The 15,202-nt window shown below is 45.0% G+C and overlaps 1 protein-coding gene across 8 annotated transcripts in view; it reads right to left on the bottom strand.

Moving 5' to 3' along the window:
- The window catches only part of MCF2 (MCF.2 cell line derived transforming sequence), a 73,590-nt gene that overhangs the window by 13,304 nt on the left and 45,084 nt on the right, over nt 1-15,202 (bottom strand). For all 8 annotated transcript variants that reach the window (XR_014543602.1, XR_014543603.1, XM_083595556.1 and 5 more), the window contains 8 exons: nt 12,943-13,031; nt 12,494-12,560; nt 11,163-11,278; nt 10,951-11,020; nt 8,250-8,342; nt 5,409-5,501; nt 4,261-4,386; nt 2,512-2,733 (listed from right to left, as the gene is read on the bottom strand). Coding sequence is in view for 6 of the 8 variants with exons in the window: in XM_083595556.1 (XP_083451682.1) it covers nt 2,512-2,733; nt 4,261-4,386; nt 5,409-5,501; nt 8,250-8,342; nt 10,951-11,020; nt 11,163-11,278; nt 12,494-12,560; nt 12,943-13,031 (876 nt within the window). In the remaining 2 variants the exon portion in view is untranslated. The remainder of the gene's footprint in view (nt 1-2,511; nt 2,734-4,260; nt 4,387-5,408; nt 5,502-8,249; nt 8,343-10,950; nt 11,021-11,162; nt 11,279-12,493; nt 12,561-12,942; nt 13,032-15,202) is intronic.

Raw genomic sequence — 15,202 nt, forward strand, 5'->3', positions numbered from 1 at the left:
CACCTCACAGGGTTGTTGTGAGAGGCTAAAATCAGGCAGAAGAGAGAGCTAAGCACACTACCCTTGAGCTCCATGAAGGAAAGGTGGGAAATAAAGGTGCAATCAATCAATCAATCAATAGTTAACAGCCTTGTCAGAAACAGAGCCCCTGCCATGGAGGAAGGAGCTCTCAAATATTCTGCACCCTCTTCTGGGGCTCCAACATTTCATGTAGACCCAAACTCAGGGCAGCAGTAATACCATCTTCTCTGACCCCTGAAGCTAACCAGGCTCCTCATCTGGTGCCCCTGAAGCCTCTGACTCCATGTCCAGATCACTGCTAGAATTAGGGGTAATGACATTATTTATTTTTATTTATTTGTTACATTATATGCCACCTTTATCTTCCAAGGATCTCAAGATGGTCTTCCCCATTTGATCCTCACAACAGTGAGGTAATTTAGGTTAGGAGGCTGTGACTGGCCCAAGGTCACCCAGTGAGCTTCATGGCTGAGTGGGGATTCAAACCCTGCTCTCCCAAGTACTAGTCCAATACTCTAACCATTACGCCACACTGGGTCTCTCCATTCACCTTCTGGCCAGCATTATGAACTCCCTTTAAGCAGCTTGTTTACTAGATCTACATCCCCTTAGGGACCCGGGGGAAGGGGGGAAGAACCCAGGCAAACCAGTTGCTCCTTATAAATATGAATAAGCCGTTTATAAATAGATGTTCAGTTTACAGTTCCCATTGTTCACCCTTAATAAAACACTCTGTGTTCTCCATGCGCAAAGAACAATACTGTCAGGTGGCCTGAGACATTAAACCAATGAGGCCACCTGGCTAAACCTTCTGTTCCTTCCTCTCTGTTTTCTCTTCTTGGCATGGCTATCATCAGCTATGGAAGGCAGCCTCAGGGACACAAGAAGCCATTTGCCAGTTAAGTTTTGTTTCTGCAAAATTGGTTTCCAGGCACTGCTGAGAAAACAAGCTGTACCACCAGTTTTGGGAGCTGAGGTGCCTTTTTCTCACAGCTGTGGCTACTCTTGCACAGAAATGGACTCCATGCTCTGGTAACTTCCAGACTGGGCTGTTGCCATGTGCTCTACATGGGCCTGCCCCTTAACGGCAGCATGGAATCTTGAATTGGTCCAGAATTCAGCAACCAGATTATCTCACATAAACACCTGCCATGTTGGCTAGTCCTAATTCAAGGTGCTTGCATTAGTGCAGGGGTCAGCAAACTTTTTCTGGAGCGGGCCAGTTCACCGTTCCCCAGACCTAGTGGTGGGCTGGACTGCAGATGTTGGTTCTTTCATCTGCAGAGAACAGGGATCGATCAGGTATAGGAGGGGCAAAATGATCTTTCAGTTCAATTTATGGCACGTACACAGCTTAAGTTATGGTCTTCCACCCTCTTTCTGAAAGCCAACATTTGTATTTTTGTTAACAGTTTGGCTGGAATAATCTTGGAAGATAGGAAGCCTTTTACAGAGTCAGACCATTGGTCCATCTATCTCAGTATATTGTCTACACAGGCTGGCGACAACTCTTCTGCGTTTCAGGCAGGAGACTCTCCCAGCCCCACATGGAGATGCCATTGAGTGGAGCTGGGACCTTATGCATGCAAAGCAGGTGCTCCAGCACTGTAATTAGCCTTCCCTTGTATGAAGCAGCTTTTACACTCAAAGGAGATGTAAGTAACACCTGGATTTTTCCTGGAATTACAAATCCCTGAAATGTTCGACTTGTGAGAACAAAGGAAGCACTTGACACAAATGCACACATGCCTGGAGCGTAACAAAAGGCAGTTCACCAGAAAACTGCAAATCTGCAATCAGTGAAAAGAAAATCCATTGTCACAAATTCTGACAGAACTATCATAGGAGCAGATGGCTGGTTGGGCACCCAAGGCAGATGCAAGAAGCTGATGAGTATCAAACCAGAATTAGGGGTCTTTTAAAAAGAGGCTCAGAATCTGCTTTTATACTGTCGGTTAATGGAATGGAATTGTTATGAGCTTATTATTACTGATGCAAACTTTCATGCAAACTGCTCTGGGCACTGCCTGACATAATGTGGTACGGAAGAATAAAGGTAGATAAATAAATAAAACCATTTTGGGGAGTGGGGCAATAAACCTAGACTTTATATATTGTTGTCTGGTTGGGAAAATTTCCTAAATATGTTCCACTTCAGATCAGCAGTGTAACGTCTGTTGGCACTTAAAAAAAATAATTATTGGAACAGGAAGATTAACAATAACATAACAGCATATAATTCTTTCCTATTAATTTAATCTAATTTTGTTCCATGCTAGCCACTTATCCACTTTTTTGGATTTTGCATTTGAAAAGGGAAGAGTAAGGGAGGGGGGAAGGGGGTGGATAATCTAAAAAAACCCCAGAGAAAACAATGTCGCGCTGTGTGTGTGTGTGTGTGTGATGCAGTGATGAAGCACTTTGCTAAAAACCGACAACAAATGAAATGCCAAAGGTGGAATGCTGGATCTCCTTGAGGCTCCCACTTACCTTCAGAAAGTGCTTAAAACTGTAAGAGGAGCTTTTGTCGTGGCTGTCGCCATGGTCCTCTCTCTTCTTGCAGAAGACCAGCGCTTTCTCATAGAGGAAGAGGTGCCTTTGCATCGGCTTGAATCTGGCCAGGTCCTTCATCTTCGTAGGACCTTTCCTGTGCCCCGTCCATACACTGAAAGATCCTTGCATCAGCACTTTGCCCAGCTCACCAATGTCTCCCTGGTAAGAACAATCGTATTTTGTTTGCTTGTTTTTAATTCACACAGGGGTTTCTTATCACAAAAGTGACTTACAAAATAAAACAATGCCTTCCGAAGACCCTTTCAAAGAGCTGCCTTGCCCTATTCCTTTGAAAGGTGGCTTTATCCTGGCACTGCCAATCAGCTGAACCATGGTGTTTTCCAACACCCTTTTGGCCAAGGCAAGTCCTTATCTGCCCTGTGCCTGACAACATATAGCCCTTATGGTTGTGTTTTGGCCAAAATGGTCTCCTTGCCCATGAAGAGGGAGTGGCACCCCAGCATTGCAGCCAAAGGGTTCTTCCCCAGCCCAATGCGGAATTGCCAGGAAATCCGCTCCACTTCCACGTGGGGAGGAGTTGTGGTAGACTGCGTGACCACCCATTCTCCTCTGGGGGCGGGGGATGTAGTCCTGCATTTCCCAGGGGATCCTGGCCACATCAGCGACCGGCCAGCCAATCTGCTGGCTGCGGGTGTGTGGCCGGGACCATTTAAAATGGAGGTGCAAGCCAGAGGGCTTCCTCTTTGGCTCACTTCCTCAATCACCTGCCCTCCCTCCCTATTTTGCAGGTTTTCGTTCCTTGACCTTGCTATGGACCTTGGTTGGTTGCCGTTGAGGGGCCGGGTAGGAATTTTTCCACTTGGCAAATTGGCACAGGACATTTGGTTTTTGCCTACCTCGTAGCAAGTGTCACAACTTTGTTAGGGTTGCGGTTAGGCATTGTTTGACCTTATGATGGGGGAAGGGAGGGGTGGCCATCACCTGCCCATCCAAGCTTAAGGGTATTCCGTTAGAGGAATCCGGGGGTGTCCAAAGCCCGGGGCGGGGCTTGGGGCCATGACACGACCCCGACGGGAACACCAGGGGGAACTTGAGTTGGTATGTATCGACGGGGCTCCCTCTACCGGTGGTTAACCCTTACTGGACTCCCTGTGTGATGGGCAGGAATCAGATATAGTCGGGCCCATTCAATGCCTAAGCCAATACTGCTCACATTCTGTAATCAATAAAGTTGTGGCCAAAATTTGCTCAATAATGTTAACTTAATATTTGTGTCCTTGTGTGTGTTCTTTCTCAACAAGGGGGTGGCTTCGGGGTCTCGACATGCAACTGAACCTGAGACCTTCCACATAAAAGCAAGGTCCTCCCCTCTGCTCCTAGATTCTAGACTCAGTGGCCTTACTGGGGAGAGAGTGCTATTCAGATAGTATCACAGAGATGGCTGCTCCTCTATTATTATTATTATTATTATTATTATTATTATTATTATTATTAATTACCCTGCCCATCTGGCTGTGTTTCCCCAGTCACTCTGGGTGACTTATAGCATATCTAGATGGAAGTGCACTGAGCCAGTCTTCCTGCATTCGGAGCCCCTTCTGCTCATTCTGCTGAGTGGGGCCTCAACGTCTGCCCCCCAAAGTCCTGCCCTGACAGCCCCACTGCATCCCATTCCCACTTAACAGCACAACGGATGCCTTCCCAACCAAAGAAAAGTCTACTTACATCGTAGCCAGTTATCGAAATCTGATGCATGGAGTCGTTGACTGACTTCAGCAAATCCAACATGGCGACCAGTGCCTCTTGGAGCTCCTGGACGCCTTCACAACTTGTGCTGTATTTCAGCAGCTCCTGAAAAAACATCAAAGTCAGGTTCTGAAAACATCCTGAAGTCAGGATTTTCTCTGCACTCTGAGCTGCTTCACATAAAAGTATGTCAAACATTGCATTGACTGCAATAAGAATGTCAGAAGAGGCTGCTTGCTGGATCAGAGCAGTGGCCCATCTAGTCTAGCATCCTGTTCTCATGGTGGCCAACCTGATGCCCTGAGAACAACAGTGCTCTCCTCACTTGTGATACTCAGCAACTGGTATTCAGAGCCACACACTTCTGACATCGGAGGGGCCACATGTTCACTGTGACTAGTAATCATCAATAGCTGTATCCTACATGCATCTGCCTAATTGCCGTATTTTTTGCTCCAAAGGACACACTTTTTTCCTCCTAAAAAGTAAGGGGAAATGTGTGTGCGTCTTATGGAGTGAATGCAGGCTGCACAGCTTTCGCTGAAGCCAGCAGAGCGAGAGTGAGAGCTGCGCAGCGCCTCTTGTTCTGCTGGCTTCCCAGTGAAGCGGGAGGAGGAACGGAAGGGAGCCCCTTCCTTATGGAGCCCCTTCCATCCCTCATCCCGCTTCGCTGGGAAGCCAGCAGAGCAAGAGCCACTGTGCAGCTATCGCTCTTGCTCTGCTGGCTTCAGCAATAGCTGTGCAGTTTGCTTTGGCTTTTCAGGGAGGTGGGAGAAGAGACGGAGGGCAGCCCGTCAGTCCCTTCTCCCGCCTCCCGGAAAAGCCAGCAAGAGCCGCTCTATCTTTAAAGAGCCACGCTGAGCGAGTGTGTCTGCAGCTCTTGCTCTAAAAACTAGGTGTGTCTTATGGTTGGGTGCGTCTTATGAAGCGAAAAATACCGTATATTTTAAGGCCATCTAATTTGTTGGCCTTCACTACCTCTTGCGGAAGTGGGTCCCAGTGCTTGGGAGTTTAGGAGACTTCCCTCACAGAGCTACAGTTCCTCAGAGCTACCATTCTGTGATGGGGTGCATTCCTGAAAGATGGAAGTGGTGCAGATCCATTCTTAGGAACAATGACATGAATACCTTCAGAAGCAGCTGGTATTTTGTTAACCGTTGCACAGGTTTGAGCAGATAGGAATCCAACGCAAGCTTATGCTCCAATTTCCTTTGGCATTCCTGCAACGAAACGGAAAGGCAAAATGTGGCACATTGTGTATGTCATCTTTTAAAATAAAATAAAAAATTAAATTCAGTACATGATTTTGGACTTGTGTAAAATTTTAACAAGAGGCGTTGAGGTTTATAAATTAAATGATTGGTAGCAATGTAATCTTAGCACCAAAATAGGCAGAGTAAACGATTAAGACTTAGAATTTTCAACAGCACTGGAAATCAGTTAAGTCCATTGACATATTGAGATAGTATAAAAACATATGGTATGTAGCACTGTTGTTCAGATTGTGAAAGAGAAATTAAAGGAAGGGCACCAAAGTTATTGAGAAACTGAGTTTGTTAAATATTGGAATACAAAACTCAAAGACAATGTCAAGCCTTATATATTTTTGCACTCACATGTATAATTTAACACCCAGTTTAAAATATAATAGTTACCAGGGATGCTCAAGAAGTGTATACAGCACTTTTTAATTGACTTTTGGTTTCAGATTACAGTGATATTACAAAATTTTACATATATATTTGGTAAGGATTTGATTACTTTTAAGATTTGCATTTTTTAATGTTTACAAAAGTTAACACTTTAAGTTTATTTGCAGAAGCTAAACTGGATGGCTGCTGAACATACAGGTCGTTGGGAGGGGCCTAATGCCGCTTCCCCAGCCCCTGGAGAGCTATCACAAGGCCCAGTAGATGGCAGTAGGCTAAAGAGGCAAAATCTGAAGCTTGTATAAAGCAGCTGATGAATAAATTTGTTGCTAGCTGTATTTTCAGATGATTTCTTAATCCACGTGCCAGGATCTCATTAATAGGCTGCCTGCAATCTTCTATGTCCTCCAAATGCGCCTCTCACAATCAGCATTATGGAAATGATGCAAAACTAGAGCTATCAAAATGAACGAGCAAAAATTTTAGAAGTTGTTGCCCAGTTTGGGATACATATATATTTCCGGTTTGTTGAAGCAAGTCACCTCAATTGCGATGGGCTGAGATGTTACAGCACCTGAGGTGGAGCCCCAAATGCTGCCCCACTCCCTGGTGGCATAGTATGGGAGGGGGCCACAGGGAAGGTTGTCCCAGGTACAAAATTGTTAGGGAGCACAGAATTTCAACACACGGTGCTGCCTCAGTACAGCTGTGCACTTCCATTGCTGGGCTCTGTTAAAAATGGCTTCTCTATGCGAACCAGGAAGTGACCTCTCTAGACAACAGAACAACTCTTGTTTTCTAACTTTTGCAGCTGTGATCCCCTGGGTGATGTGGACGGCATTAGGCAGTTGTATGTCATGAATGAGCCAGCTCCCAGTGACGGTTTGCAACCAGCTGAAGAAAGCAGCCAGGAACAGAGAGGGTCAACTGCCAGGCAGGATGAGCATTGGCTAGTGCCAACTCCCCCACCCCTTGGAATGCCGATGGATAAGGGAATGGCTGAGAGTGAGCCGGAACCCAGCCAACGCTCTTGAGAAGTGAAAACTGGCGCAAACAGAGAAGGAAGCAGTTTGTCAGAACGGGAAGAGATTGGAGCTGAGCCAATCCCTCCTAAGAGTACGCTGTCTCCTAGGTGGAAGTCACAAACTATACCCACAAAGGAGGACTGGATTTGTAAACTAAACAAATATTTGATTTTGGCAAAATTAACTGCTATAATAAGAAATCAGTCGAATGAAAAAATTAAAAAAGAGTGGAAATGTTTTGATGAATATATGGCAAAATATTGCTCAAAAAAAGGTGGTACTGGATGGAAGAAAAATTAGTAAGGGAAGATAATAAGAATATATAGATGATTTGAGAAGATTGTAGAATGCAAAGATTATTGTAAATTGTATAATGTGGAGGAAATCGAGTGGGGGTGGAGGGAAGTGGGAGGAAGGAGAAAAGAATAATATGATGGATTGAGGAAATATAAATGTAAATGTATGGGGGGACGGGGAAGAAATGGTGTTGGCTTTGCTACATCTGTATTGTAATATGTGAAAACCAATTAAAAAAAACATTGTAACAAACAAACAAAAGAGTACGCTGTCTCATGAGTGGGCTGGCCTTGCACCACATCATAAGACGAGCCTGAAAAAATCAGGCCAATGGCCCATCTAGCCAAGCATCCCATCCTTACCAGTGGCCAAGAAGGAGAAGCTTGCAAGCAGGACCCGAGCACAGCAGCAGCATTCTCCCCTCCTGCAGTTTGCAGCAACGTGTTTCCAAAAGCATTGCTGCCTCTGACTGTGGAGGCGGAGAACAGCCATTGTGGTTAGTAGCCACAGATAGCCTTATCCTCCACAAATTTGTCTAATACTCCTTTAAAGCCATCCAAGTTGGTGATCATCACTGCCCTCCTGTGGGAGTGAGTTCCGTAGTTCTTTGCTCCTCTTTCCAGGCAGATGGCTCAATAAAAATAAAATATATCTGCAGATGTATTTATTATTACATTTCAGTGGCAAAGTTTTTATCGGTGGTTGCAAGAACCATTGATCCCTATCTTTAAGTCTGAACAGAATGCTTGTTTAACTGGAGGTAGGCTGTCTGAATTGTGCATTGCTTTGTAGCGATTTGCTGGGTCTCTGGACCATAATAAAGATTGATTATGATTACATTTCAATCCCAACCTTTCCTCCGAGAGCTCAGTGTGCCATACACGGTTCTCCTCTCCCTATTTTATCCTCACAACCACCCTGCAAGGTAGGTTAGCTTGGCAGATAATGGCTGGCCCAAGTGAGCTTTTCGCCTATCACCATAACAACGTGAAAATACCTGGAAGAAGAGGCTTTCTGCACATTGCCTCCACAGGTATTCAGATCGCGGCTTATTCTGACAGTATTTCTCATACATCTGAAAATCTTCCCGCTGCAGGAGGAAGGAAAGAATGATAAATATGTAACACCCCCTTGATTCTAAGTACATCCATTGCAGGGAACTTGTGTCAGACAGCCACAGCACCTGTAGCTGCCTAATTCAAGTGGAACAGCCATACACCTGACCACAGAATTGTAATAATAATAATAATAAAAAAAAAAATTTATTTATACCCTGCCCTCCCCAGCCAAGGCCGGGCTCAGAGCGGCTTACAAGCAACAATAAAAACAAGATGAATGATTACAACTTAAAAACAAAAATAAAATACAACATTAAAATATTGGAACATTAAAATATTAAAATGTAGCCTCATCGCAGGAGGAGAAGGAAAAGAAAAAAGCAGGAGAGGGAGGGAGGGAATCAAATTGGCTCCAAGCCAAAGGCCAGGCAGAACAACTCTGTCTTACAGGCCCTGCGGAAAGAAATCAGATCCTGCAGGGCCCTGGTCTCATGAGGCAGAGCGTTCCACCAGGCCGGAGCCAGTGTTGAAAAGGCCCTGGCTCTGGTTGAAGCCAATCTAACTTCCTTAGGGCCTGGGACCACTAGGGTGTTGTTATTTATGGACCTTGAGGCTCTCCGTGGGGCATACCAGGAGAGGCGGTCCCGTAGGTACGAGGGTCCTAGGCCGTGAAGGGCTTTAAAGGTCAAAAGCAGCACCTTAAATCTGACCCTGTACTCCACCGGGAGCCAGTGCAGCTGGAAAAGCATGGGTGAATATGCTCCCATGGCAGAGACCCCGTGAGGAGCCTCGCTGCAGCATTCTGTACCCGCTGGAGTTTCTGGGACAGCTTCAAGGGCAGCCCCGCATAGAGTGAATTACAGTAGTCAAGCCTGGAGATGACCGTTGCATGGATCACTGTGGCCAGATGGTAGAGATGGAAGCGATCCTGAGCGTCACCTAGTCCAACCCCCTGCAATGCAGGAACCTGTTCTGGATCATAGAAATAGAGCACATGCATTGCATGCTAAAGGTCCCAGGTTCAAATCCTAATATCTCTAGGTAGGACTAGGCAAGATCCTTGTTTGAAACTGGGACAGTGCAGTATGACTGGGGTGGGACACCTCAGGCCTGGGGAAGACTGCATATTATTATTATCATTATTATTTATTAAAATTTAAATGCCGCCCGTCTCCTGAAGACTACAGGGCAGTTTACAACATAAAACCACAAAGTGCATAACATATTGACAACAACAACAACACACACAATTGAAAAAGCCACAGATTGTTTAATCAGCCAATGACCTAGCTGAAGAGGAATGTTTTTGCCTGGTGCGTAAAGATATGTAGTAATACTAATAATGATGATAATAATTTATTATTTATATGCTGCCCATCTGACTGGGCTGCCCCAACCATTCTGGGTGGCTTCCGGCAAAATATAAAACCAGAGTAATGAAGGCACCAGGCGAGTCTCCCTGGGGAGAGCATCCCATGAACACTCATCCATCCTCTTTGGCCTCTGAGTCTGACCTTGTCCACTGTGGCCCTTGGAAGGGGTCCCCAGAAGGGAACGTGGCCCCCACACTGCAAAAAGCACCGCCCCACACAGAGACGCATTGCTGCTCCTGTTTAGTGAGTGAATAGGAAGCAGAAAAGTAATGCTGTTGGTTCCAGCAACATAGGAAGTTGCTTTATGCTGCGCCAGGCCATTGGGTCAGTCTAGCTCACTATTGCCTACCTCAACAATGGGGAAGTTTTTCCTGAAGTTAGCTACATTCCCTCTGGGGCAACCAGTTGGAGGCAGGATGCTGGTGGTGGGAGGAAGTGGGGCCAAGGTGGGGCTAATCTCTCTCCACCCAACCGCCTTGCCTACCACTCACCAACCAACAGGGGAGGGGCATTTTTTTTTTACTAGTGGTCTAAGTTGAACACATGCAACAGGCTTTCCTTAAACTTCATACTACAAGGCTGGGGAATGTTTTTCGACCATGGGCAGCCTTCTGAAGGCCACAGGCTGATGATGTTTGGGACCATAGGTGAAAGCAGGCAGAGCAGAGAATGTGGGTTTTACAGGGACACGGGTGGCGCTGTGAGTTAAACTACAGAGCCTAGGACTTGCCGATCAGAAGGTCGGTGGTTCGAATCCCCGTGACGGGGTGAGCTCCCATTGCTCGGTCCCTGCTCCTGCCAACCTAGCAGTTCAAAGTGCAAGTAGATAAATAGGTACCGCTCCAGCGGGAAGGTAAACGGCGTTTCCGTGCACTGCTCTGATTTGCCAGAAGCGGCTTAGTCATGCTGGCCACATGACCCGGAAGCTGTACGCTGGCTCCCTCGGCCAGTAAAGTGAGATGAGCGCCGCAACCCCAGAGTCGGCCACGACTGGACCTAATGGTCAGGGGTCCTGTTACCTTTACCTTACTTCTTAGACCAGACCATCCCTCTCCATCCTCCACCGAAACAGGTAAGAGGCATTACCCGGGTTTAAGGACACATTCAGGCCAGACAAAAACAATCAGGGTGTCTAAGTAGGGACAGGAATCATGGCCTGGGGAGAGTTCTGAGGGCCAGACAGGGAGGCCCGGAGAACTAAGGTTCCCCACCCCTGATCTGGAGCAAGAAGGATCATGAGCACAGCTCCAACAACATGCCTACTGACCCTTTCCAAGAAGCAATAGCCAACTTTCTCTGGGGCTTCCACGCAGCTCTCCAGATGGTGGAGGAAAATCCTGCAAGAAAAAGAAAGAGGAAGAGGATGGAGAGGGTAGGAATGAAGAGTGGGTTACGTTTGCTTCCAGAACTCATTTTTAAAGGCATGGGGTGGTAGAGGTGGGGAGAGACTGACAATGCAAAGGATTGGCGGTGTCTTACTTGTTGTGAAAGTCGTAAATCTCTGGCATGTTTCCAAACAGAACATCTTTGCGGTTTTGCAAGGGGGGTGGCAAGAGAAAGGCCATGGTGGGGTTGTCCATCTCAGCTCTGTAGCCCTGCCGACAGCACAACCCCAAATGCAGTATTAGGCACACATCCAGATTGTCTGACCCCAAAAGGCCACGTTTAGTAGCATCATCACCTCTTGGTCCTAATGCTAAAAATCTCTTTGCAGTCGTGCACCAGCCCCAGAGGTGTGTTTGTTTGGCTTGTGTGTTTTCAGAGTATTATGACAGTAAAAATGCGCCTCTGAGTGGCATGTTCAACAGGAGAATGTGAATAAGAATAATAAATGTTAAAACTGGAATGGGGAGTAGGGATAGATCAATCTGTCAATTTTGGTTTTGCTCAGTTTCACAACTTTCCCATTATTAAGTTCAGTTCCCCACATTTTCACATCAGTTTGCATTTATTAATTTTTTTAAGTAAAAAGTCCTCATGAAAATTTATCAGCATCTAGTGGGCATTTCTCCCATTATACAAATTTATTTCTGCATGTGATACTGTCTAATACAGTGGTACCTCGGGTTACATACACTTCAGGTTACATACGCTTCAGGTTACAGACTAACCCAGAAATAGTACCTCGGGTTAAGAACTTTGCTTCAGGATGAGAACAGAAATCATGCTCTGGCGGTGCAGCAGCAAGAGGAGGCCCCATTAGTGCTTCAGGGTAAGAACAATTTCAGGTTAAGAACAGACCTCCGGAACGAATAAAGTACTTAACTCGAGGTACCACTGTATGCATATTTCAGTTTACATCAATTTTGCATGCACAACTTTCTCCTAACACGTTTTTTGCATATTTAATCCTAATGTATATAATTATATTAATTGTTCGATGAATTTGTTTTTGCCTTATTTGTATGCTATTTTGTTTTTAATATTTTTACCACAATTGTAGCATTGTCTTGAAAATATTAATGCTATTATTATTGTGAGCTGCATTGAGATCAGCATTGTTGCTGGAATACAAATATGAAATCATATTTTTTTTAAAGAAAATCATATATCAACATTTTTGTACGCATTATTTGGTTGGAGAACTGTATTGCCAAATACAGAGAAGTTTGACTTTCTAAGGGCAGATTCATTTTGGTTTGTGTATTGCTTCAGGAAGTGTGAATTAGGCTAAAACGTGCACAAAACTGAATTCCTCCTCATCCTGCACATCTGTTAGCATCTAGCTTACTTGCAGTCAGATACAGAAGTAAAATAAGCATCCCAGATACATCTAAGGGTGAAGCAAGAAGAAACAAAGGCACACTTACCATCAAAATGGTGAACAACTCCTCAACGTAAACCCGCTCAGTTTCTATAAGCTCGTTTATCACATAGCTAAAATGAAGAAGGGGGGGGGGAATCAAGGTTGGGTACATGTAGAAATTCCACAAAGAGCTGGGGAAAAACAGTAGCATGTGCTTTCTAAATGTGCAAGAATTTATTGGAGGAAGAAAAACATAAATATTCTAGTCCTCATGTTACAAAGATGTGCTTGAATGGGTGAGAGTAAAGCCTGGTTATTCCTCACCCCCCCCCACACCCCACTGAAGGGCCGTACATTTTGCTTTGGATGAGGCCTAATCATCACAGCAAGGCCAAGGTCGTTCTTTGAATGCTTTGAGTAAAAGGAACAGAGAGAACTTTCCCAAGCACAAATCAGGGTTTGTTTGCATGACTAGCAGAGAAGTTGGTGGATTAAAAAGGGGCTGAAGAATACCTTTTTAATATGTCTAAACTGTCTTCACTTTCTGATATGCAGAACTGCAGCGAATTCCTTTTCTCCTGATAATCGTGCATCACTTCAATCTGGAGGGAAACAATATGCTTTAGGAAGGGGAAAAATAATAATAATAAAAAAGCTTTGAAGTGACAACTTGAAGCCTGCTATTTTAAAATGATTCATGTGCTGCCCTAAACATGAACTTGCATTTTGCAATGTACTAGTGGGGTGCATCGCTGTTAGAGGAACCTTTTGCAGCATGGGGGCCTCCTTCCCCAGCGGACAACTTTATGGTGGCCACACAACTGCGGTTGGGGGCAAAAAGAAATAAAAGTGTAGCCAGAGGCAAAAAAAGGGGGAGCAGAGCAACAGATGTGATTTTCACCTTAGTACATCATGCAACATTCCAGCAATGTAAAAAGCCATAGGTTTCCAAGCACATAATAAGAATAATTACTGATCAAGGATTTATAGCAAAAGTAGACAAGGAGGTCACAGAGCATGACCAACAAATAGGAGTCAAAGAGGGCTGGGTGGGTAGGGGCTACATTTGGTCCCAGGTCTGGAGTTCCCCATCCCTTGCTTACTGTCTAGAATCTGACACAGGAGAGTCAACAGAAGAAGGGGAAGGAAATAGTAGCAGGATGGAAGAATATGGCCTGGTTTGTGCACCACTATTTCCTTCCCCTTCTTCTGTTGACTCTCCTGTGTCAGATTCTAGACAGTAAGCAAGGGATGGGGAACTCCAGACCTGGGACAAATGTAGCCCCTACCCACCCAGCCCTCTTTGACTTCTATTTGTTGGTCATGTTCTGTGACCTAAACCAAAGTTTAGTGCTACATGAATGAGCTTGAGTAAGCTTGCTCATCTCCTTCCCCTCTCTTCCCCTAGCACAGACTCAAGGACTAGAAGTATCTGCTTCCTAATTTAAACAAATCACTGCCTAAAGCAGCCCACTCTAAGCTATTGTTAGCTTAAACTCCAGCTCTTTGAAACAAGAGAAGATCAAACCATGGTTTCTGAACCAAGATTGTTAAATAAACCATAGTTTAAAACAACTTCCGCACCCCAGACTGGATGCAGCAACAAACTGTGGTTAGTTTACACTTGGAGGAAAATGCTTCCGATCTCCGAGCCATACCAAAGGATCAATGAGCCATGAGCCAACAGCTTATCCAGGTTTATGTAGCACTAATTTAAAGCTTGGTTTGGGCATTTCGTCTGAACCGGGCAAGTGAGTAGGCATAAGACTGCACTGATAAAACTTCTGTCCCATTTACACATTTTAGCTATGTGGTCTCCCGTCCATCTTGTTTTTTTATGCTTGTTCTGGACAAGGAGTGTCAATGCTGCATGAAAAGATGTGGTTTGAGGAGCACTTTGTTAATAGTATGCAGGATTTCCCTCAAAGTCATTCCTTTGACTATGGTATGCAGCCAAAACAGCACCAACCATGCACAACAGAGAGGAATCAAGCACAACAAGGATAGATCATGTTCAGTGTCCTTAGAATGCTCAGCATCTATTGCAAGTAGGGAGACTGAAGTTGGTGAGGAATGGAATGGAGTCCCTTAGAAAAGGGCATGGCTGGTTGGATGGCAGGTAGGAACACGGAACAGGACCATTCCACATTGGTTTTGTTGAACCTCAAGTAATACAAGTGGAGAGAGCCCCAGCCTTACAGAGGCAATTTGATGAATATAAGTTGTTGTCTTCTATGACTGAATTTAGAGAAAGTCAGATTTTGAGGATGGGAGCCCCGCTTGGATTGGAGAAGGAAAGTTGGACAGATCCCCTTATGCAGGGATGTTCTGGCTTTTGGGACCTGGATTTGGGTCAGGAGGAGATTGGAGTTGTGGGGGCCTTCAGTTTTGGAGGGATATTGAAACACGTCCTGAAATATCTTTTGGACTTTAGTTTTGACTATGGAGAATGGGCTGACCTGTCGAGAAGGAATAAAGACATTGTTAGGTTGGAGCTTCCCCGAGATCTACTCCTCAGCATCAAAGGAAGGAAATTAAGAACAAGATCAGCAGAAGATAAAGTAAAGTGTATGTATAAATATGAAGAAGATCTGCAGAAGGGACATGGAAAAGAGTTAAGAGCCTCGGACAGAAGATCACCAGGTTGATGGACCATATGGAATTGATAGAAAGGACTGGCAGAATCCGAGACCAGGGAGAAGAGACGGTGGAAGAAGATTGGAAAAAAGTTTAAAATTCATTTATAGAAATATTGTAAAATTAATGAGTGATA

Source organism: Podarcis filfolensis (genome assembly GCF_964270895.1).
Source record: "Podarcis filfolensis genome assembly, chromosome: Z".
Taxonomy (NCBI): Eukaryota; Metazoa; Chordata; class Lepidosauria; order Squamata; family Lacertidae; genus Podarcis; species Podarcis filfolensis.